Consider the following 20,772-nt stretch of genomic DNA (forward strand, 5'->3'; position numbering starts at 1 on the left):
AGGAAGGGCGGGAACGGCGTGCGCGGCGTGGGGCGAGATGGCGGCGGGGAAGAGGAAGCGTGAGGCGCTCCCGCCGGGAAAGGGGAAGCGCGCCAGGACCGGCCCCAGCGCGGCAGAGGCAGAGGCGGCCCCGGCCGGAGCCCCGCAGGAATACAGCATCCCGCCGCCCGTGTCCCAGGTACCGCCGGGAGAGCGCGCCTCCTCCCGAGGAGTTCGGCCTCCCCGGGGTGCCGGCGCTCGGGCTGCCTGCGGGAACACCGCTGCTTATCTTAGTCATAATCTTTTATAATGCCAGCGGGAGTAGGAGTAAGGCGGTGGTGTGGTGTGTCTGTGAGGGTACGCGAAGAGCGTTGTTCTGGTCGGTGTAAATAAGATGGGTTACCGTGATCTCAGAAGTGTTTGGAAGAGTTGGGTAATTCTGTTGTACACAAAAGGTATATGGAAATGGTGCCTGTTCCATTTAGGAGTCATCCTGAGGAGCGTTCAGTAATTGCGTTATAGGTTCCTTACAATAAAAACAAAGAGTAGCACGTGTAGGGCAGAGATTTCGTCGGATGCTCGTGGGTAGGAAAAGCGGAATTGTGCTCTGGGGCTGTACCTGAGCTCGTTTTGCAGGGAAGGAGAGGTGCTTTTTGTGAATAAGTGGCTTCTTAATACTGTGGTGCGAGGGAAAGGCTTTATCTGGGAGCACACTGGAGCAGGATGGAGGACAGTTCCTCCTGTAAAAGCAAGGCCCCTGCATTCTCTAGGGAAGCCACTGCTCTTGCTGGGTGGACAGATAACAACAAATGTGGGTTTTGTACTTACTGTCCAAACATTTATTTTTGCTGTGTTGTAGTATTATTAAGGCTAGAAACTTCCCAGATAACTTTTGTGTCTTTTTCTTAGGGTAAATGGAAGAATAAGGAGCGAGTGCTGATATTCTCCTCTCGTGGAATTAATTTCAGAACAAGGCACCTAATGCAAGACTTAAGAACATTGATGCCTCACTCTAAAGCAGGTAGGGTTAAGCATCACTCCTAGGTTATATTTTCAGAATACTTTTAAACCAAGAACTTCTAGCAACCTGTTCTTCTTTTTTTGAATATGGTACATAAGTGTTTTAATGAAACTTGTATCTTAAGCAAACACCAAACCCCTTTTGAGCCAACAAATACAGGACCTGTCGTATCTTAATATTTCCTGGGAAATTAATCCTGTGGCATCAGTCCTGCAAGTGCACAGTTTTGCTGCTATGCTTGTTTATTCCATAACAGGACTGAAACCACTTGATGGTTAATCTTTCATTTTTAAACTAGTAAAATTCTTGAAAAAGGACTGCCTGTTAAAAGAATGTCTTGTGTTAAATTGTCTTTCCAGCCTCATAAATGTTGTTCTTATCTTCCAGATACTAAAATGGACCGTAAAGACCAGTTATTTGTAATTAATGAGGTAACCAAGGATCTTTCTAGTGCTTATTTTCTTTTTTAAATTTTCTATGAAAATCCAGTGTGCAAGGGAAAAGGGCAGCCAAGTTCAGAGGATCTCATACTAGTTATAGGAGTTGTATAACTTCATAGGTGAAAATTGTTGATATTTGAAAACACTTGTGTTAAAACAGGAAGTTGAATTTTGATTAATGAAACCAAAATTAAACTTCTAATTAAATGTAGATTTTCATCATGAAGAAATAAAACCTTCTATGTAGGTGAGAGGTGTAGCATAGTTCATACTTGAAGAATGCAGGACACAAATATGCAGCCAGCACAAACAATGTAGTAGGACAGTGGTAGTCCTGAACCTAGGATGTAACGTTACAGCTGCTGCTCTCAAGTTTATGCCTGGAGAGCTTATCAGGTTGTTTGTAGCTTTAATGAAGTTATTTTTCTTTTTAATAATTATGTGAGGTTTGTCAACAAAACAAGTGCTTCAACTAAAGTTTTGGGATCATTAGGTGGAATTTATTAAGTCAAAACCTTTGCTTTTGAACATTAATAGTGATGAATGTGGAAAGTTTTCGGTAATATCTTCAAAATGTTTGTAAACAGCTAATTTGAACATCTTGTTTAGGTGTGTGAAATGAAAAACTGCAATAAGTGCATCTTTTTTGAAGCCAAAAAGAAACAGGATCTCTATATGTGGTAAGGAAATGTTATGTTTTGTTACATTTCTATATATAGCTGCAGATGCTTCAGTTTTAGTTTAAGTTTCTTATTGTAATAGTGAAGATGCATGAAATAGCATTGCTTAGTTAAATCTGTTGTAATATTGCATTTCTGTGGATAGTGCAAGTTTACAATGCATGACCAGCTTTTGTAGACCGTTTACAGAAGTATGTTATAAAATTATTTAGAAAGCAGGTATTTATGAGTATGTTAAAGGAACTTGATAATGTTATGAAAGCAACCAAAATTACTTCAATACAGGAGTGAGGGTGTACTGTGGAAATCCAGCATACCTTCTGGCTGCTGTTAATGTTTTTCTTTTCTGTCTTCCCCACCCCCTGTCCTCCGCAGGCTTTCAAACACACCACAGGGACCGTCAGCCAAATTCTTAGTGCAGAACGGTAAGCTGGTTGACATTATTGTGTTTGTACTCTTGCTTCTTTGTACAGTTTTCTGTAAGTACTAAAATTATATACCTTTTTAAAAATCACTGTAGTTCACACACTGGCTGAATTGAAGATGACAGGAAATTGCCTAAGGGGCTCACGGCCCCTCTTGTCTTTTGATCCAGTAAGTATAGTTTTCAGTTCATTGGCTTTGCTTTTGTTCTCTTTGCATGACTATTGCATTTAGATTTGTGTGTAAAATTCAATTTTTATTTTTTGTAGATATTTGACAAGGAGCCACACTATGCCCTGCTGAAAGAATTGTTTATTCAGGTCAGTCTGTAGTTCTGCTGTCCAGTGTTTCTTCTTCATTGGAAATGTTTTTTGGCAACATATTTAAAAATCTCAAGTGTTTTTTCAAGTAGCAGTTTTACACTTCTAAACTTTCAAAAAGTCCTCAAGATATTTGGGTCATATTCTTAATGTGACTTGAATACTTGTTCTTAAGTTTTGAATTTTGAAGTGTAACCTGGGATTGGGATCTTAGTAAATTAAAACGAATTTAAACTGAGCCATTTATGCTTGACCTCTTAAACTGTAGATACTCAGAAATGCTTCCTCTTATTACAGATATTTAGTACACCACAGTATCACCCCAAAAGCCAACCTTTTGTCGATCATGTTTTCACCTTCACCGTTACAGATGAGAGGATCTGGTTTCGGAATTACCAGGTTAGTGGTCTCGCTTAGCTCTTCAGAAGGAGCTCAGTGGAGTAATTTCATATCAAATCTATTAATTAAAATAAAGTGAGAAGAATCATTATTATTATTTGGATATGCCAGTCTCTAGTGCTTCCAGATTCAGTCCTGAAATGACTTACCTTCTCCTGTATCTCTGGAGAGATCTGGTTCGATCAACCTTCATTCAGTGAGTTGTGGTTCTGTGATGGATGTCTTGGTAACGGGAAGTACTACCCTACAAAGCCTACACTTTGCACTGTAACCTTACTTGCTGCTTTGCCCAAAGTGAGCTGGAGCTTACTTCCTAAAGGAAGAATTCACAAATACCTAGTACTCTCTAAAAGCTGACTCGAACCTAAAAGACCTGCTTTATGTGCAGAACTGGGTTTATACAAGTTTAGCTTATCAGCTTCAGGGGCACCATATCTCAGATTTAAATTCAGTTGTGCGTTACCACATGTAAGGTGCCTACAAGGTCATATACTGCCATTTGTTCCGTGAGAATTTAAGAAAGTCTTCTTTTTATTGCAGATAATAGAAGAAGATGCATCTCTAGTAGAAATTGGGCCTCGTTTTGTCCTGAACCTCATAAAAATCTTCCAAGGTAGCTTTGGAGGACCAACTCTGTATGAAAATCCTCATTACCAGTCCCCAAATATGGTAAGCAGTTCTTTGTTTTCTCTTTCATTCAGCAACTTATTTGAAAACCAATCTTGCAGTCTGTCTCTGCAGGAGCATCACACATGCCCTTCTCCAAGACCCTTCATAGCAAAGAGCCCCAACTGATAATAATTCGAGAACAGAGTAATTTTGTAATTTGTAATCCTGTGAGCATGGAATGAATGCAGAAGTGATGTCACTGAAAAGATGGCATTACACTGAGGATTTTGACCACTAAGCAGAGAAATTACCACGTTTATTTAATACTGGGTTTCTTCCTATTGCTTATTTGAAACATGTTCAAATTTAAATTCTTATAGCATCGACGGCTGATAAGATTGTCAGTGGCAGCTAAGTTTAGAGAGAAACAGCATGTGAAAGAAGTGCAAAAGGAGAAGAAAAAAGCGAGTAAGGTCCTTGTTAAAGAAGATCCTACCGAAGTGGTCTTTGAAACTCCAGCTGAAGAAAAGCCAGTGGAAATACAGCTTGTGAAACCAGAGTCAAAGCCAATTGTTAAAGATAAAAAGAAACTACGCAAAATTCAGAGGAAGAAACAAAAAAAGCTATTCAGAACTGAAGCATCAGCATAAATGTTGCAAGGGTGGAAACTAGCTATATTGACATAATACTGTAAATAATTGTTTCTACAGGCAAAACTATTTGGAGTTCAGTTTTAAGTAAACAAAATATCCATTTCTTTATTAGGATTGCATGTGTGTTCTTTTTTTGTCTTCTGGGATTCTGGGTTTTGAAAAATATCATGACATCCCATCCAACCCAGCCTTAAACGCTTCCATGGATGGGTTATCCACAACTGTGCTGGGCAACCTGTTTCTGTGCCTCCCCACCCCCACAGTAATTTTTTTTTTCTCTAATACCTGAAGTCTGATTCCAAGCCACTGTCCTTGACTGATGTTAGCGAGTAGTTACAGATGTCTCTGGGGCTGTTTCTTAATTACGTATCTTAAAGCTACTTCACAGTTTCAGACCTCAAGACCTGGTTCTTCCACTGACTAGTTCTGTCTCCCTGTGCACTTCTTCAACTTCCCTGTGCTTCAAGGTCTTGTTCGTGCTCTGTTTCTGTTTGATTCCTCTGTTTCTTAGTTTGATTTCCTCTGTTTCTTTCCTCTGCCATCTTAGTGCTGAACAGACACAGGTTCCAAAGAGGAAGCTGACCTGTTAAGCGCTAAATATCCCACCCAGCAGGGCAAGGGAAATTCAGTATGACCTCTGCAACAAATGATCTGTGGGCTATCTGATTGGAAAGAAAGATGTGAATTTCTTCTGCACAGGCATGTGCTCAGTTCATGTGGTCTAATACACGATCACAAATGAGTTGGAAGGGATGCATGAGTATCACTGAGTCCAAGTTAACTCTTCGGAGAACTATGTATCACCAAACCATATGACTACAGTCTTCATCCAGATCCTTCTTAACTCTCGACAGGCTTGGTGCCATGACTGCTTCCCTGGGGAGCCTGTTCCAGGAACTGACCACCCTCTGGGTGAGCAACCTTTTCCCAGTGTCCAACCTGAACTTTCCCTGATGCAGTACTGTTTCTCTGACGCAGGGTTTAACCGCACAGAGCTGCTCGCTCACTCTCCCCTAGTGGGATGGGGAAGAGAATCAGAAGGATGCGATTGAAAACTCATGGTTTGAGATAAAGACTAATAGGTAAAGCAAAAGCCATGCATGCAAGCAAAGCAAAACAAGGAATTTATCTACCACTTCCTCTGTGCAGGCAGGTGTTCAGCCATTCCCAGGAGAGCCGGGCCCCATCACATGTAACCATGATTCAGGAAGACAAATGTCATCATTCTGAATGTCCCCTGCCTTCTCTCTTCTTCCAGCTTTGTATACTGAGCATGGTATGGGATAGCCCTGTGGTCAGCTCGGGTCAGCTGTCCTGGCTGTGTCCCCTCCCAGCTTCTTGTGCACCTCCAGCCTTCCTGCTGGTGGGGTGGGGTGAGGAGCAAAAATGCCTTGACTGAGCTCTGCTCAGCAATAATGCAAACATCTCTGTTATTACCAACACTGTTTCCAGCACAGATCCAAAACACAGCTCCGTGCCTGCTACTGTGAAGAAAATTAGCTCTATCCCAACCAAAATCCCCATGAAAAAGATGTACATGCAGTGAGGTCCCCCCAAAGCCCTCAAGACCTTTCTCTGTCTTGGTTGTCCTCCTCCTGATAAACTCTGATATGTTTACACCCTTCTTCTATTGAGGTGATTCAAACTGCACGCAATATGCCAGGTGAGGCAGCTGCAGAGCAGAGCAGAAAATCCCCTCCCTTGCCCGGCTGGCCATGCTTTGCCTGATGCCCCCTAGGACACGACTGGCCCTCCTGGCTGCCAGGGCACTGCTGACTTATATTCAACTCATCATCTTTGGATCAGACAGTGAGATCAGGACCTCTAGATCTCGCAGTCTGATCCAAAGTTCTCTTCATGCTGTGCCCACTGATACACACCTGATCTAGAGAAAAAACCGGCTTGGGCTAACTCTAAGATCTCTGAAGAGTGCAGGTATCAAAAAGAAAATGTTACCTGACAACCTGAGAATGGGTGCTCTGCTGGCCGTGCCCCCGAGCTCCTCAGCACCCACAGGAATCAGATGTATCTGTATCAGAAACAGTGTGGCCAGCAGGACCAGGGAAGTCGTTCTCCCCCTGTACTGGGCACTGGTAAGACTATACCTCTAGTACTTTGTCCAGTTCTGGGCCCCTCAATTCAGGAAGGACATTGAGGTGCTGGAGTGAGTCCAGAGAAGGGCAACGAAGCTGGTGAAGCACAACGAAGTTTGAAGCACAAGTCTTATGAGGAGTGGGAATGTTTAGCCTGGAGAAGAAGAGGGTCGGGGGAGACCTTACCACTCCCTACAAGCACCTGGAAGGAGGTTGTAGCCAGGTGGGGGTCAGTCTCTTCTCCCAGGTAACTCGCAACAAGACAACAGAACACAAGCTGCACCAGGGGAGGTTTAGATTGGGCATTAGGAGGAATTTCTTCACAGAAAGGGTGATTAGACACTGGAGTGGGCTGCCCAGGGAGGTGGTGGAGTCACCGCCCCTGGAAGTGTTTTAAGGAAGAACTTAACGTGGCACTTAGTACCACGGTCTAGCTGACATGGTGGTGTTCGGTCACAGGTTGGACTCGATGATCACAAAGATCTTTTCCAACCCAAAGCATTCTGTGCTACCCGGTCAATTCGGCACCACGCGTCTCCAGGGCCCACACGCACCTCCCAGCGAGGGCCAAGCGCCCCGCCCTCCTCCCCGGCAGCCTCCCCGCGGCGGGTGACAACAGCCCGCAGGTCCCGCCCCGCTCCTCCCTGCGCGGGGCGGCCGTGCCCGCTGTCCCCGCCCCGCCGGCCGGCGCTTCCCCGCGGGTTGAGGTACCGCCACCCCGCCGCCGCCGCCATGAAGTGCCACTACGAGGTGCTGGGCGTGAGGCGCGACGCCGCCGAGGAGGAGCTGAAGCGGGCGTACCGCCGGCTGGCGCTGCGCTGGCACCCGGGTACGGCCGCGGCTCCGGGCGGCGGGGCCCGGCCGGCCCCGGCTCCGCTCTGCCCCGGCCCGGGGAGCCCCGTGCGGCCCCGGGCAGTCGCCTGACTCGGGTGCCGGGGGCGGCGGGGCGGGTTCGGCCGCTGTGCCGTGCAGCCGCTTACAGCAGTTTCGTTAAATTGCCCTGCAGATAAAAACCTCGAGAACGCGGAGGAGGCGGCGGAGCAGTTCAAGTTGATCCAGGCGGCGTACGACGTGCTAAGCGACCCCCAGGAGAGGGCCTGGTGAGCCGCGTTTGGCCTCGGAGAGGCTTAGTTAGGTCCTGTCTCTGTCTGGGCTTGGAATGTGCTGCCCTTGGGCCTTGTGGGAAGTCAGTGCGGGCATCCATGGGCAGGAGCAGCCCTCTTTAGGCTTTGGAAGGGTTGGGAGCCGTGCAGCCTTGCTGGAGAGGCACAGATCCGCACCCACGCCTTCCTTGCTGGAGGTGAAGGTGTGCTGGGCACCGAGGAGTACTCTGGGACACGCCAGTGTTGGCCTCTGTCTCCTCTCCCGGAGCAGGAGGCAGCTTGCACGGTATCACAGGTGCCCCTCTGGTCAGCCCTGCCGGCCTTGGCCAGGGCAAGCACGCGTTCAGTGTCCTTCGGGTGCTGCAGATGTTAAGTCTTAATGACGTACATTATGTTTCTGTAACAGTCCTATTCTGAAATACACACACACACACACATATATTTAAGAGATTGACACTCTAAATGTCCCGTGTAGCTTGTTTTTCAAATGGTCTGAAGCAGATTACGTAGCTAAAACCACCGGTGCTAAGTTTGTCCTCTTTGAAAATACAGGACTGGTTTTCGGTTTTTATATACCAGTGTGTGATTTGGGGGTTTTTGAGTGTGTATAGGTATTAGATGATTTAAATAATGTCCTACCTGTTTCTGAAGCATCTTGCTCAAATGTGATTGATTGCTAGCTGCCTGTTAAAAAAATTACTGCTACAGATATTGCAGATAAAGTAACAGTAAGTAAACTGAAAGTCAAGATAGAATATTTACCGAGCCTGTCTTATTTTTCTCTCTGAAGACTTTGGATGTGAGAGCCAAATTACAGACACTGGGCTAAGCTATACACTGATGTAGTAGATGTACTTGCTAGCTTCCTAGCCCTGGAGAATGTCCCGTGTCTCTACCTCCTGGATTCTGTGAATTTTTTCTAGGTATGATAATCACAGGGAGGCTCTGCTGAAAGGAGGAGTTGATGGAGAGTATCAAGATGATAGTTTGGATCTGCTACGCTACTTCACTGTTAGCTGTTACTCTGGATATGGAGATGATGAAAAGGTAATGAGTTAATTTAAGGTATCAATTTAAATGCCATTATAAGTGTTGTCATTTGTTTTGTATTGAAAAGTTATGTGTAGAATTATTAGCATGGGTAGTAATAACTGGACATTTAGGGAAGCTTTAATTCCTGCATGTTGTCTAATAATTACTTAATCATAATTTCCATCTAAGTCATACAACTGCGAAGTGTGTGTATATTATTTATTTATGTTATATAGTGAATCATGCCAGAGATTTGCAATACCATCTGTTTATTTGGAAATACTTTTAGCAGGCTAGAATGCTTCAGACTACAAAAAATGAATGTAACAAGAGTTCTTGGGAAAGGTGCGTTTCCTATAAATTAATTCCCTATCTCATTTTTTGAGTCCTTGTTGAATTTTAAAATACTCACTATAAATTAAAAAGGTCCAGGTGATCAGAAGAACCTCCACCAGAGAAAATACTTTTTTGTCTTTGTGTTACTATACTAGGAGTCAGTAACATATTAAAAGAAGATAGGATACTTAATAATGAATTTTATATCTGGAACTTCCACAAAACCTGATCCTGTGCGAGTAGAAACTTATCACCATCTCCAGCATGCTGAAAATACTTTTCTTTTTAAGTTTAGATTTGACTACAGCTGTGAGAGAGACAGAGACTACATGAAGGAGATGGAAATAAAAGGCATGCGAGATAATGGAACTTGTTAAACAGAAGGGTCTTCCTGTCAAGAGCAAGTGGTTATGAGGCCTTTACCCTGGTTTTGGGTTGCTTTTGCAGAATTGTAGTATTTCTCTAAAATACACTCCTGCACCTGACCATTTGTACATCTGTTATTGAGCCATTCAAAATGAGTCAGATAGATTGATTGATTAATGGATTGATTTGATTTTTTTCAGGGATTCTTCTCAGTCTATCGACAGGTTTTTGAAAAGATTGCAAAAGAAGAGATGGAATACATGACCCAGGAAGATCCTGAAGAATTCCCTATGTTTGGATATTCCCAAAGTGACTATGATACGGTAAGAGCAAGTGTAAATCTGAACTGAAGGTAATGGAGTTAAGCCATTACTTTGTTCCACACTGAAACAAAAGGAAAGGCTCCCGCTGATCTCTGAAGTGAATACAAAACCATGTATCTGGTATTTTCTACTATTGTAGACCATTACTATAAAGGAAGTGGTTGTGCTTTAATTTGTAGTGTTTTGGTGTATTAAAATAGGTATTTCCTGTTGGACTATAGTATTAGCCAGGCCTTTAGGGTAAGTTGTCAGACAAACATTTCATGAGGCCAACCATAATTATACCAGTGGAACTTAAATGGAGTGCAAGACCTGTAAAACAAAAGAACAGATGTTTGCTTCCTGATGAGAGCAGTTTACCAATATTTAACACAACTTACATTACAGAAAGGGATGTTGAGATAACTTTTTCCGGTATAGGAAAACTGCATAGCACTTACTGCATAGCACAGCATATAGAAAATAGATGTGGTGGTTGACCTGCAGTGTTGAGCTCCCACTATGATTACCTTGTCATCTGCAGTTAGCCTGTAGTAAGATTTGATTCTGAAAATAGTGCATGCTTTCCTTTGTGAAATAAGAAAAGAAAACGCATAGGGGACACCTGAATTCTTGTCATCTGGTTTGCCAGCTATTTGTTATATTCTCTCAGACTTAGAATTCTTTTTTGAGGTTACCAGTATTCCTGTGTTGAAATTAAATAATGAAATAATAACAGTTTTCCTAGGGAATAACTGCACGGTATCAAGTGTACCCAAATGTTGCCTCTAGTCTGCTCCCTGTCACCTTTGCTGTATGGCCAATTATTTATGAAATTTAAATTAATACATGCCTTAGAAGTTAGTAACTTCAATGGTATAAAACTTGGCTGGAGTTGGAAACAAAAGTTACAAATCAAACTTCTTATGAAGTGTCAGAATGGGTGTTTAGATGCCAGAACAGTTTAACAAGTGGAAATCTTTCCTAGGGAGAACATGTAGTGTCTCTTAACCAGCTAAAATCTGTCTCTTAATGGAGTTATCTTGAAACATCTTTTGGAAACTGCTTGTTTTGAATCTATGGCATAGATATGATTATAGACTCAAAGTGGCTTTTATGCTGTCAATTAATAATTGCAAAAAGGGCTGGAATTCTAGGTTTAAAATCTGCCTTATTCACACTGTTCTGGAAGCAGAGTGCTCACTTTTTTTTTTCCCCTAGGATTCATAGAGATATTTAGTAGCAAATAGCCTCTGTTCAGTAGGAAGAGATTACACTATCAGAGGATTCCAGCATTGCACTGCTCACTGATCTACTCAGTGGGAGTACTGTGGGAAAAGTTTTAGAAGGGAGCTACAAAAACTCCACAGAGGCTTCAAAATCTGTAATGTGAGTGCTCTCTGGTTTGGTCTATTCAGTGAATTCACAAGAAACTTGAGAGGCAGCTTGATCAGTGCCAGGCATCCAGGAAAGATACTCGTAAGGCCATGAGTTCACAAGCCTTCATGGGAAGAGCAGGCTTATAGGTCAATGAGATGCAGAAACAAAAGTGATCAGCTCCAAGTGTGAGTAGCAGGCAAAGCAAAATCCACCTGGGAGTCCAGCAAGAGCTGCTGTACAGGCTGCTAGAGAATATCAGAGATGTGCTTGTATTTCAGATTGTTAAGGTAGCTGCTGAGAAGGAGGAGAGTCTCAGCTCATACAGCTGGTGAAGCATAGGATGATCCCTGTCATCAGTTGATGGCTGTGCATCCTTTTACACAGAAGTATCTGAAGTAGAAATCTTCTGAAGTAGAAATCTGAGATAGGTAGTCTAATCTCACTTGGGTTATTGGTTGAAAAATATGAATGTATGGTAATTATAGAGCTGGGTTTTTGTGATAGCAGATAAAAACTGCAGCGACTTAACCTGCCAGAGGCCACAACCATGAACTTTGCATGTACATGGGCTGCTGGAAATCATTTTGAGGTGTTGATAGTTGTAGTCCATGTGAATAACAATGGCAGAAGGAGAAGAGGAATCACTATAAGAAGAGATATTAAGCTGTTAGGTTAAATTCTTCTGTGAGGTATCTCAAAATATGAGGAGTAGCGCATATAGGAGCAAGTAGTAAAAGGAAAGATTGATGGGGCAAGTAATGTAAGAAGGGAGTTTAGACATATCGTGATTACTGAATATACATAATGCAGAAGGGTGATAATTATTTGGAGAGAAATAGAGAACAAACCCAAAGTAATTATTATACCACATTATTAATCTAGCACTTACTAGTGAATAGTAAAAGGAAAAAGATAAGTAAAGATCACTTTTTCTTTGATGTGAAAGCTACAGGGCATAATTTTAACATGCAGTTGTATAGTTTGCTAACAAAACAGGAGCCCTTCACATAGCCCCTTGTTAAACTGTTCAAGTGAAGACTCTGTGCTGTTGTATCATCAAGGGCAATTAATTTCTGTCTTGTTCTGGATACAGAGAGAGTATACAGGGAAGAAATAGCATTATGTGCCTGTGTTTGTTTTACTGCTTTTTTTATGCTGGTCACTGGCTGCTGTTGGAAATGTATGACCAACCTTTGGTGTAATTTAATGTGGTGGTTCATAGCAATCTGTGCATATACCAGCTTGTGGACAGCAAATCTTATTCTGATTGTGCTCTTCAGTTTGACAGGAAAAGCAGAGCACAGCTAAGTAACTGGCCACTGGTGTCGGCATGATCCAATCCTGCAAGGGAATGTTTTTAGAAGTTGCAGTTTGTAATAGTTTAGACAAGGTTGTAGAATTGACACACTTTCAGACTTTAAGAATGATATTAGAGATTTCTTTAAACCTTCATGTGATTTATTTATACTCTGAGGCAAAACTGTGGCCTGTGTGGAAGTTAAGAACAAAACTGTTACAGAAGTCCTGAATTATTTGTATGGTTTTTGTGTTTCCCCTGCTAAACAAGTGACTTATTTAATTTTTTTTTCTTACAGGTAGTCCACCCTTTCTATGCATATTGGCAAAGTTTCTGTACTCAGAAAAACTTTGCTTGGAAGGAAGAATATGACACACGAAAAGCCTCAAACCGCTGGGAGAAACGAGCTATGGAGAAAGAGAACAAGAAAACGAGAGAGAAAGCAAGGAAAGAGAGGAATGAACTGATCCGTCAGCTAGTGGCCTTTATTCGTAAGAGGGATAAAAGAGTACAGGCACACAGAAAACTTGTAGAAGAACAAAATGCAGAAAAAGCTAGGAAAGCAGAGGAATTTCGGAGGCAACAGAAGCTCAAACAAGCCAAGTATGTAAACGTGGAACAAATCTTTTTAACTTGGAGAAACTATCCATGACGATACAGTATAGGGTTAAGATTCCTCTCCATTTGCTCTTCTAAGCATGCTTGAAAATTATAGCTATTAATTTTGGTCTTAAGTCTGAGCTTTTTAAAACTTAAGTGTCTGCATTGTACTGACCTGTAGAGATCTAAGGTAACTGGAGAATAATTATCTGGGTGCTGCGGGTGAGTGGCTGAAATAGCACAGAACTCAGTGTGGTTTTACTTAGCTAAGTAAGATTTAATAGTTATTGTTCCTTTAAAGAAGAAAGAAGGTAAGTTTTAGAATGAGGAAGAACAGGACTATGGCAGCCTGGACTTAGATCAGCTCCATCTGCCTTTAGCAGGAACTGTACCTGCTAAAAAGAAAGTGAGAGAAATAAAATTCTTTTTGCTTTTCCATTTAACTCCTTGGAAAGGACCCTTTTATTGAACTAAATGCAGTTTCTGATGTTTTTATTTTTCCCAAAATAGGAAGAAGTGGTCTCTCGAGTGTAAACACAATTTTTTCAACTGAAAGAACTTTTTGCTTGCATTATGGGAAGGAGGAGCTTAAATTCTTAAGAGTGCACTAGCAAAATAACAACATACCAATTAAAATTTATATAATAATTAAAATATATACAGATATATACAATTTATATATATATAAATATATATATATACTTATATATGCATATATGTCCCTTTAGGGACACTGAAACAGAGTTAGTAATTTTCTGACAAGTTGCTTGATAATTTTGAGTTCAGAAGCCAGCTGGAGCAAAATTCAGCTGTCCTGTGATGCACTGATTGATAACTTGGGCCACTCTTAGTTTGGGAAAACTGAGCTGGTACATTCCCACAGTGGACAGTCAAGGAGTAATGTGCTTGTGGATTCTGTGGTCCTGTATTGTTTGTGAGTTTGGATCTTACAGCAGGATTGAGCTCACTTCCTTGCTGTCAGCTTGATACTGACCATGCTGCACAGCATGTTCTGCCTGAAATTCAAGCAGGACCCACCTACATTAATATTTCTGCTTGCAGCGTAGATGTGATCATTGACATCATAAATTAACTGCTCAGATTTCCAGGCTCTACAGACAATTGTTTTCTGCATCATAATAGGTTCAGAATTTTCCTCCTGCAGTACCTGAGAAGAACAAGTTATCTTTAAGTAACACTGTTTCTGTAGTTCCCATCTCATAGACACAGTGTAGCAGTTACTGTATTATTCTACTGCAGGCTTGCTGAGCAGTATAAAGAGCAGAGCTGGATAACTATGTCAGATCTGGAGAGAGAGTTGCAAGAGATGGAGGCACAATATGAAAAGGAATTTGGAGATGGATCAGATGGTGAAGAGGAATTAGAAGAACAGGAGACAAAAGGCACTGAAGGTATGGTATGTGAGGAGGTGATCTCTATTGAGTCATTGCAGCCTGAGTGTTGGCTCACTTACAGCCCCAGACTCGCAGTTCTGACTGTAGTGCAATGCTCTGCCTCCTGCTGAGGGTGTCAGGATAGCGACTCTCTGGTGTTTTCCTTTGAACATGAGAAGAAATCAAACTACAGCTGTTAATTTATTCTAATATATGATTTGGTGAAGTAGGCTTGATCTGTTTGTGTGTCAGTAATACTGAAGAAGTTGAATGTCAGTGCTGTGACTATTTTCTGGGGCTTAAAGAGCAGCTTGCTCAAAAATTGCTCATCTGACTTTGTCTCTCTGATCCCCACTGATCTCTTCAGACAAACTGAATGATGAAACTGGAGAAGCTGAATTTGTTGATGATCTGTACTGCCCTGCTTGTGACAAATTTTTAAAAAGTGAGAAAACGTAAGTGCTTGTTGTTGGGGACTTGGGGGTGGGAGTGCTGGGTTTTAACTTCTTTAAAAACGCATTTTAAAGACTTTTTAACGTCACATAATGGTCAGTGTTGTCTATCCAGTAGAGACATTGTCAGTGCAGAAATTTCCATACTTTGTAGTGATGGATAATAGGCTCGTTATTAATTTATATGTAAATATAACAGTGTTTGCTCACAGCAACCTGCAGTAATGATCTGGTCTTTACAGCATGAAGAATCACGAAAAATCAAAGAAGCATCGAGAGATGGTAGCATTGTTACGACAGCAACTGGAAGAGGAAGAAGGAAAATTTCCTGTGTCTTTGGATGATGCAAACGAAGTAAATACCAAAGAGGAGGAAGAAACAGAAGATATGCCCAAGCAGAAGTACTTTAAGTTGGTTTTAATATTATTGTGACTCATGATTTAATAAGTCTTGGTGGCCCTCAGAGGGAGCTTCTGATGATTTGCAGTTGCATTGGAACTCTCAGTATTGTGCAATTTGAAATACTTTGTGGCATCAGAGCTCCAGTGAAATGCATGCATTAGTGTGACTGCATTCAAATGCTGTAGAATAGTTGTCTTGTGTTATCTCTGCTGCTTAAAGTTACATGTTAAGGAAAAGAAGGGATTGCTATTTTTCAAGGAGGGGAACTTGCACAGAGACAGTGCTTATTGATTTGGTACTTTCTGTCAGTTGGTTGCTGGAATTTAAGGAAAGTGAGTGTGCTTAGAATCAGAATTGATGAAGTAAGTTGTACAACTTCATTTTTTAAATGGCCAGAGGAAAATCCCAGCTAAAACTCACTCGTATCTTCAGGCTTAGTCTGAGCAGAATAAATGTTTTATTAAATGCAATGAGTAGTTTAGGAGACCTATTGTTTTAATTTCAGGCATGACTAACTCTCTGTGCCTACTGCCTCCGTAATACCATGTTTAGAAGATAAGATAAGGGAAAAAGGTAGCTTGGCATTAGTTTGTTTCTTGTTTTTTGGGGTTTTTTTACATGGAAAAAGGTATTTTTAAATTCTTATCTTTACAGACTCTCAAAGAAGCAGAAGAAGAAACAGAAAACAATGAAGGTATGTAGTCATATAATGATACTCAGGGAACTTTACAACCTGGTTTTGTTATTTCCTAACTTGATTTTTTTTTGTCCTGTGAAATGGGAGAACTTGAAATTCCACTTGAAGATTGTTTTAAGATATTTTTAATTATTCTTTGACTTCAGAATAATTTTTATTACACTTTATTATCATAAAATATGATCATAGTCTTGTAGACCTCACTTTGTTCTGTTTGTGCAGATTTTAATATGTGGTGCTGGCTCTAAAAAGGCTACAGCTGGAAGTATAAGGAAAATAGATGGAAATAGGCAGATAGGGAGAATGCAAGGAATTAATCAGAAAGACCAGCAGTGGCCTTAGTGCATTAACAGCTCAGTTTGATGTTGCTTTTGGCTTTGTTGCAGGAGTTGGTATAGTGTATTGTCTGTTAATCTCTAATTTGGGGTGGGGAGTGAAAAGACTAACACTGTATTGGCATCCTACCGTGACTGTAGCCGTTGGAATGAACATATCCATTCTACCTTTCACTTCAACTGTAAACAACAATCTGTTGTATCGCAGCATCTGAGTCTGTGCATGATATGACAGATTCTGTGCCAACAGCAGCAGGTGAAATTCACCAGCTTCAAGGTGTTTCAGGCTTGAGTGGCAGGAGTGCCATAGTGAGCACACTTTTCTGTCTGCTTTCCTCAAGTTTTATTCTTTTCAAGCATTACCTCTTCTCTACTTAGTCCTCAGTCCTACCTTTGTCCCAGTGAGCTGTCTGTACCAGATCCTGCCTCTTCCATCCTTTCCCAGGATCGTCTTCTGTCTTTCCCCAGCCTAACCCCTCTAGTCTCCTATTCTCTGTTCACCTTCTCTGCCCTCTCCCACCCTATTATTCTCTCTTGTCCTCAGGAAACTTCCCTGAGATTTCCAAGCAACTAGCTTCACATTGGTTGGTCCAGTTCATAGTCCAAGTCAGTATTGGCTTGACCTTCATGTTTCCATGCTGGCCATAAGGCTCAGGTTAATTCTTTTCTACTCTGTGTGAGATCAGAAAGGCTGTTCTCAATGCATAGGTGGCGTACAGGCACCGTGGCTCTGTTCCTTCAGTTTGGGAACGAAGCCTGCTGCAGCCTGGACAGTAGGTGCCACTCTTGCACAGCAGGAGCTGAAATCTTGTGCAGAGATCCTAACCTCCATCCTCTGCCAGGTGTTATGGAGTACAGGGAATCGTTGTGGTTTTTGTTTTCTTTTCCTGAAGCTTGATTAACCAAGTTTTTTGAGGTAGCCAAGACTGCACTAGAGGTGAAAGAGTTGCATTAATGTAGCATTAGGGCAAATTTGTTGTCCCGCTTTTGGGAGCTTTGCTGTTTTGCTTCAGGCAGGGATTTGATATTTTGCTGAAATGTTTGTATTGAGTCTAATCTGGTAAGTGGAAAAGGCTGCCAGTGTTTCTAATGTTAGGGAAGAAAAATACAGTGCATCTATCCAGTTTCAGTCAGTGCAGTTATTTTGGCTCAAGTGTCCTGATGCAGGTGTCTGGCACAGAAAACTTTAGTCTGAATAATTAAGCTTTTGTGAAGTTACAAGACAAGCCACTATCTGTGAAATGAGACATGGCAGTCAGAATGGGCTGAGCTTTGCGTATAATTAAATTCCTCCCTCCTGTAGTTTTAGAGGCTGTTTTATTGGTGTTTCTTCCCTTCACCACAGGTGTCCTCATCTTTCAAAACAGGAGAACTAAGGTTTTATCTGTTACAATCTCACTGAAAACACACAGTAAAATTAAGAGGGTCCATGGCTTTCTCTTCTCCCCACCCACTCATGTTTGAGGTAAATGAGTATAATACTATAAACATGGTCACTAATGAACTGAAAGTATTTAACTTGCATTTCCTCTGTTTGGACAGAGTTACGAGGACTCTCTTGATCAGAGTGCTGATGAAGAAACAGTTGAACAAAAGGAGGTGCCCAGCATGGACAAGGACAGTGGCTCAGCAGAGGAGTTGGTAAAAGATGGCCAGGGATGTGCTGTGTCAGAGGACACAAGCACTACAGATGATGGCAACCAAGAGAATGAAACAAAAAGTGAAGTAAAAAGGTGTGTTGGGTCGAAATATTGCAGTCACTGTGTCATTTTGTGTCATGTTTGATACTGTCAAACAAGTCCAAATTTACAAATGTGAACTGTGGAGGCTACTCTAAAGCAGGTTTGAATAAATATGATACTAAACAAAGAGTGTAGGACCTTCTTTGGAACGTCCTTTGCGTTTGACTGCAAATCACTGCCATATCACTTACCAATTGCTGATTCAACGTACTGAGATCAACAATTGATTGTATAAAGTAAATAATTCTTTTTCTGGATGCATGTGCATTGTGTTTTGTGAAGGAAGAACAGGGGAAAGCAGCAGGGAAACTGGCAACTGAAAAGCATCAGAAGCTCGTGAGAACTGAATGTTCCTGTGCACTGATCTTGGTTTCTTTTTGTCTATTAGCAGCACTAAGCCTAAAGGGAAGAAAGTCAAGGATGCAAAAAAGTGTTCTAAGGCATCTTCAGGGAACCCAGCAACGGTATGTCAAATTACTTACACTATTTAAAATAGAACAATAGAATTGTTAAGGTTGGAAGGGACCTTAAAGATCATCAAGTTCCAACCCCTCTACCGTGGGCAGGAGCACCTTCCACTAAGACCAGGTTGCTCAAAGCCCCATCCAGCCTGGCCTTGGACAATTCTACAGGATGGGGAATCCACAGCTTCTCTGGGCAACCTGTTCCAGTGCCTCACCACCCTCAGAGTAAAGAATTTCTTCCTAATACCTAATCTAAACCTACTCTCTTTCAGTTTAAAACCACAACCCCTTGTTCTGTCACACTCTGCACATTTAAAAAGTCCCTCTCCCTCCCCTTTATAAGCCCCCTTAAGGCACTGGAAGGCTGCAGTGAGGTCTCCCTGGAGCCTTCTCTTCTGCAGGCTGAACAACCCAGCTCTCTCGGTCTGTCTTCATAGGAAAGGTAAAATATGGTGGTCATATTACTACAAACAATGTTGGTTGTTTTGATCGCCTCTAGTCCACAAATTCTATTCCTGTGTTTTTATTAGAAGCTAGGAGACTGGAGCTCTTGTCCCTGCAGAGAAAAGCAGGACTAAGCTTCAGTTCTAAGAGATTTGCTAAAGTTGCTAAAGTTCTGTATCCAAGGCAGTTCAAATAAATTAAACAACTGAGGACAAAGCTGTTCTCACCAGGTAAGTGACAGGCAGTAATATTTGCATCTTTCCCAGTATTGATGCTTCCCAGAGACAGCAAAATTCTGTAGTAACTACAGCAAGGACATACTAAATTCACTACATCTCAGAGCCCAAAGAATTATATGTATAGTCAGGTGAGGTCAAAAGTATTCTTTACCTTGAATTAGATTGGCAAGGCTTCCATTGTTGTTCTGGGTTTTACTTAGACTTCTTTGAAGTATCAAGAAGTTATATTTGCATTTTTTTAAAAAAATACATATATTTATTTGTTAATCAGTATTGGTGATAGAAACAAAGAGCTTATTCACATTTCATAGTCTAAGAGAAACTGCGTATGACAGATTGGTGTACTACACTTATTACATATTCAGTATGAATGTGAAGCATTCTGGTTTTTTTATCATTGCAGAATGAAGTTTCCATCATCTGTGTAACCTGCAACTGTACATTTCCATCCCGAAATAAATTGTTTGAACACCTAAAAGCCACAAACCATGCAAGAGCAACATCCACATCAGTTGCAAATGAAGCTGTAAACACCAGAAACAAAAAAGAGAAACGCAAAAACAGATAGGACTTTGCTACACTGACAGTCTTCAGCATTGTAAATTAAAACTCTCCCAAAACTGAAACATGCACATTGCCTGTGTCTGGAGATTAACAAAGAAAGCAGGTACCAATCTGGGAAAAAATGAAGATGCAACAAAAGGAATACCATCTTGTGAAAGAACCTGTGTTTTCTTTTGGCTTTATCAGCCTTTTTTAATTACAGAGTGGTTTGGTGGCATGGCCGAGGCAGGGGCTCCTTCCAGTGAGCCACCTGGTCTAAAGCCCTTTAACCTCGCAGCGCCTTTCACTCTGAGGATGGGGATAGTAACTCACAGCTACTCACTTCGTATTCCTATAGGAACCTGCATGGATTAAGTACCAGCAGATGAGAAATAATAAATTATTTTAACTCTTGTGTGGCTGTTTTTCTTTTGAGAGGGCTTATCTCAGGGTGCATGTAGCCAGTAGCAGGGCCTGTAGTTCTCTGGTCCTCTATCAAAGATGAAACGTAACCAAGACATGGAGAAACACAGGCTTTTTTTCTGCCATCCTTAAATTACTTATTACATTAAGCAGCAGACAGAAGGGAAAGAGTAAGATTACAAAGCTGTTTAATCAGTTTTGACAATTGCTGTTTGTTTTGTACGTCTACCTCCATGCCAGGCATTGGAAAAAAGGTCTAGTGGAAGAGTCTCGTTGGAATAAGTGAGGGAGAAAAAAATGAGTGGCATAAATAAATTAATTTGTTCTGATTTCTAATGAAAAAACATGGCACTTCTGTTTGAATGCTTAATCTACCTGAACTTGAGTAGCACTTGAAAAAATGGTGGGATAACAAACATCTGATTCTGGAGTGGAATCGGATTGTACACAGGAGTTGCCGACACAGTTGAAGAAGGCAGTGCTCCCCACAAGAGCTGTAAGATATTGTTTAGGAAACCTGTAGGAGATTCCCAGAGGCACTGATACTGTGTTACTTAAGTTCCTCTAAAGGTTCAGTTTATCACAAAAAGCAGACTCCTCAAGA

The 20,772-nt window shown here is 41.6% G+C and overlaps 2 protein-coding genes across 4 annotated transcripts; both read left to right on the top strand.

Moving 5' to 3' along the window:
• The first annotated feature begins 5 nt into the window (after positions 1–5).
• Positions 6–4,638, top strand: BRIX1 (biogenesis of ribosomes BRX1). Its single transcript, XM_027745683.2, has 10 exons — positions 6–178; positions 889–1,000; positions 1,388–1,431; positions 2,050–2,120; positions 2,496–2,545; positions 2,641–2,714; positions 2,813–2,863; positions 3,161–3,262; positions 3,803–3,931; positions 4,252–4,638. Exons 1-10 carry the CDS (start codon positions 38–40, stop codon positions 4,519–4,521), a joined length of 1,044 nt encoding a protein of 347 aa, XP_027601484.1. The 5' UTR covers positions 6–37; the 3' UTR covers positions 4,522–4,638.
• Positions 4,639–7,254: 2,616 nt separating this feature from the next.
• Positions 7,255–20,160, top strand: DNAJC21 (DnaJ heat shock protein family (Hsp40) member C21). Of its 3 annotated transcripts, none has more exons than XM_039390739.1 (12): positions 7,255–7,446; positions 7,624–7,717; positions 8,644–8,767; positions 9,655–9,777; positions 12,732–13,036; positions 14,294–14,445; positions 14,795–14,882; positions 15,122–15,289; positions 15,936–15,975; positions 17,856–18,046; positions 18,444–18,519; positions 19,606–20,160. In XM_039390739.1, the coding sequence occupies exons 1-12, from the start codon at positions 7,350–7,352 to the stop codon at positions 19,768–19,770; spliced, it is 1,623 nt and encodes a 540-aa protein (XP_039246673.1). In that variant the 5' UTR covers positions 7,255–7,349; the 3' UTR covers positions 19,771–20,160. The 3 variants fall into 3 exon arrangements, with proteins under 3 accessions (XP_039246673.1, XP_039246674.1, XP_027601416.1); XM_039390740.1 differs by having other exon boundaries at positions 18,447–18,519; XM_027745615.2 differs by having other exon boundaries at positions 7,256–7,446; positions 15,122–15,280.
• The last annotated feature ends 612 nt before the right edge of the window (positions 20,161–20,772 follow it).

This window comes from Pipra filicauda, unplaced genomic scaffold (assembly GCF_003945595.2).
Source record: "Pipra filicauda isolate LSUMZ 115617 unplaced genomic scaffold, ASM394559v2 scaffold86_size2582843_pilon, whole genome shotgun sequence".
Taxonomy (NCBI): Eukaryota; Metazoa; Chordata; class Aves; order Passeriformes; family Pipridae; genus Pipra; species Pipra filicauda.

Coding starts and splice junctions, on each gene's coding strand:
- BRIX1 (XM_027745683.2), top strand. CDS start 38: ATGGCGGCGGGGAAGAGGAAGCGTGAGGCGCTCCCGCCGGGAAAGGGG. Junction 2,715..2,812: donor CCCTCTTGTCTTTTGATCCA/GTAAGTATAGTT, acceptor TATTTTTTGTAG/ATATTTGACAAGGAGCCACA. Junction 2,864..3,160: donor TGAAAGAATTGTTTATTCAG/GTCAGTCTGTAG, acceptor CTCTTATTACAG/ATATTTAGTACACCACAGTA.
- DNAJC21 (XM_039390739.1), top strand. CDS start 7,350: ATGAAGTGCCACTACGAGGTGCTGGGCGTGAGGCGCGACGCCGCCGAG. Junction 14,446..14,794: donor GGAGACAAAAGGCACTGAAG/GTATGGTATGTG, acceptor TGATCTCTTCAG/ACAAACTGAATGATGAAACT. Junction 15,290..15,935: donor CCCAAGCAGAAGTACTTTAA/GTTGGTTTTAAT, acceptor TTATCTTTACAG/ACTCTCAAAGAAGCAGAAGA.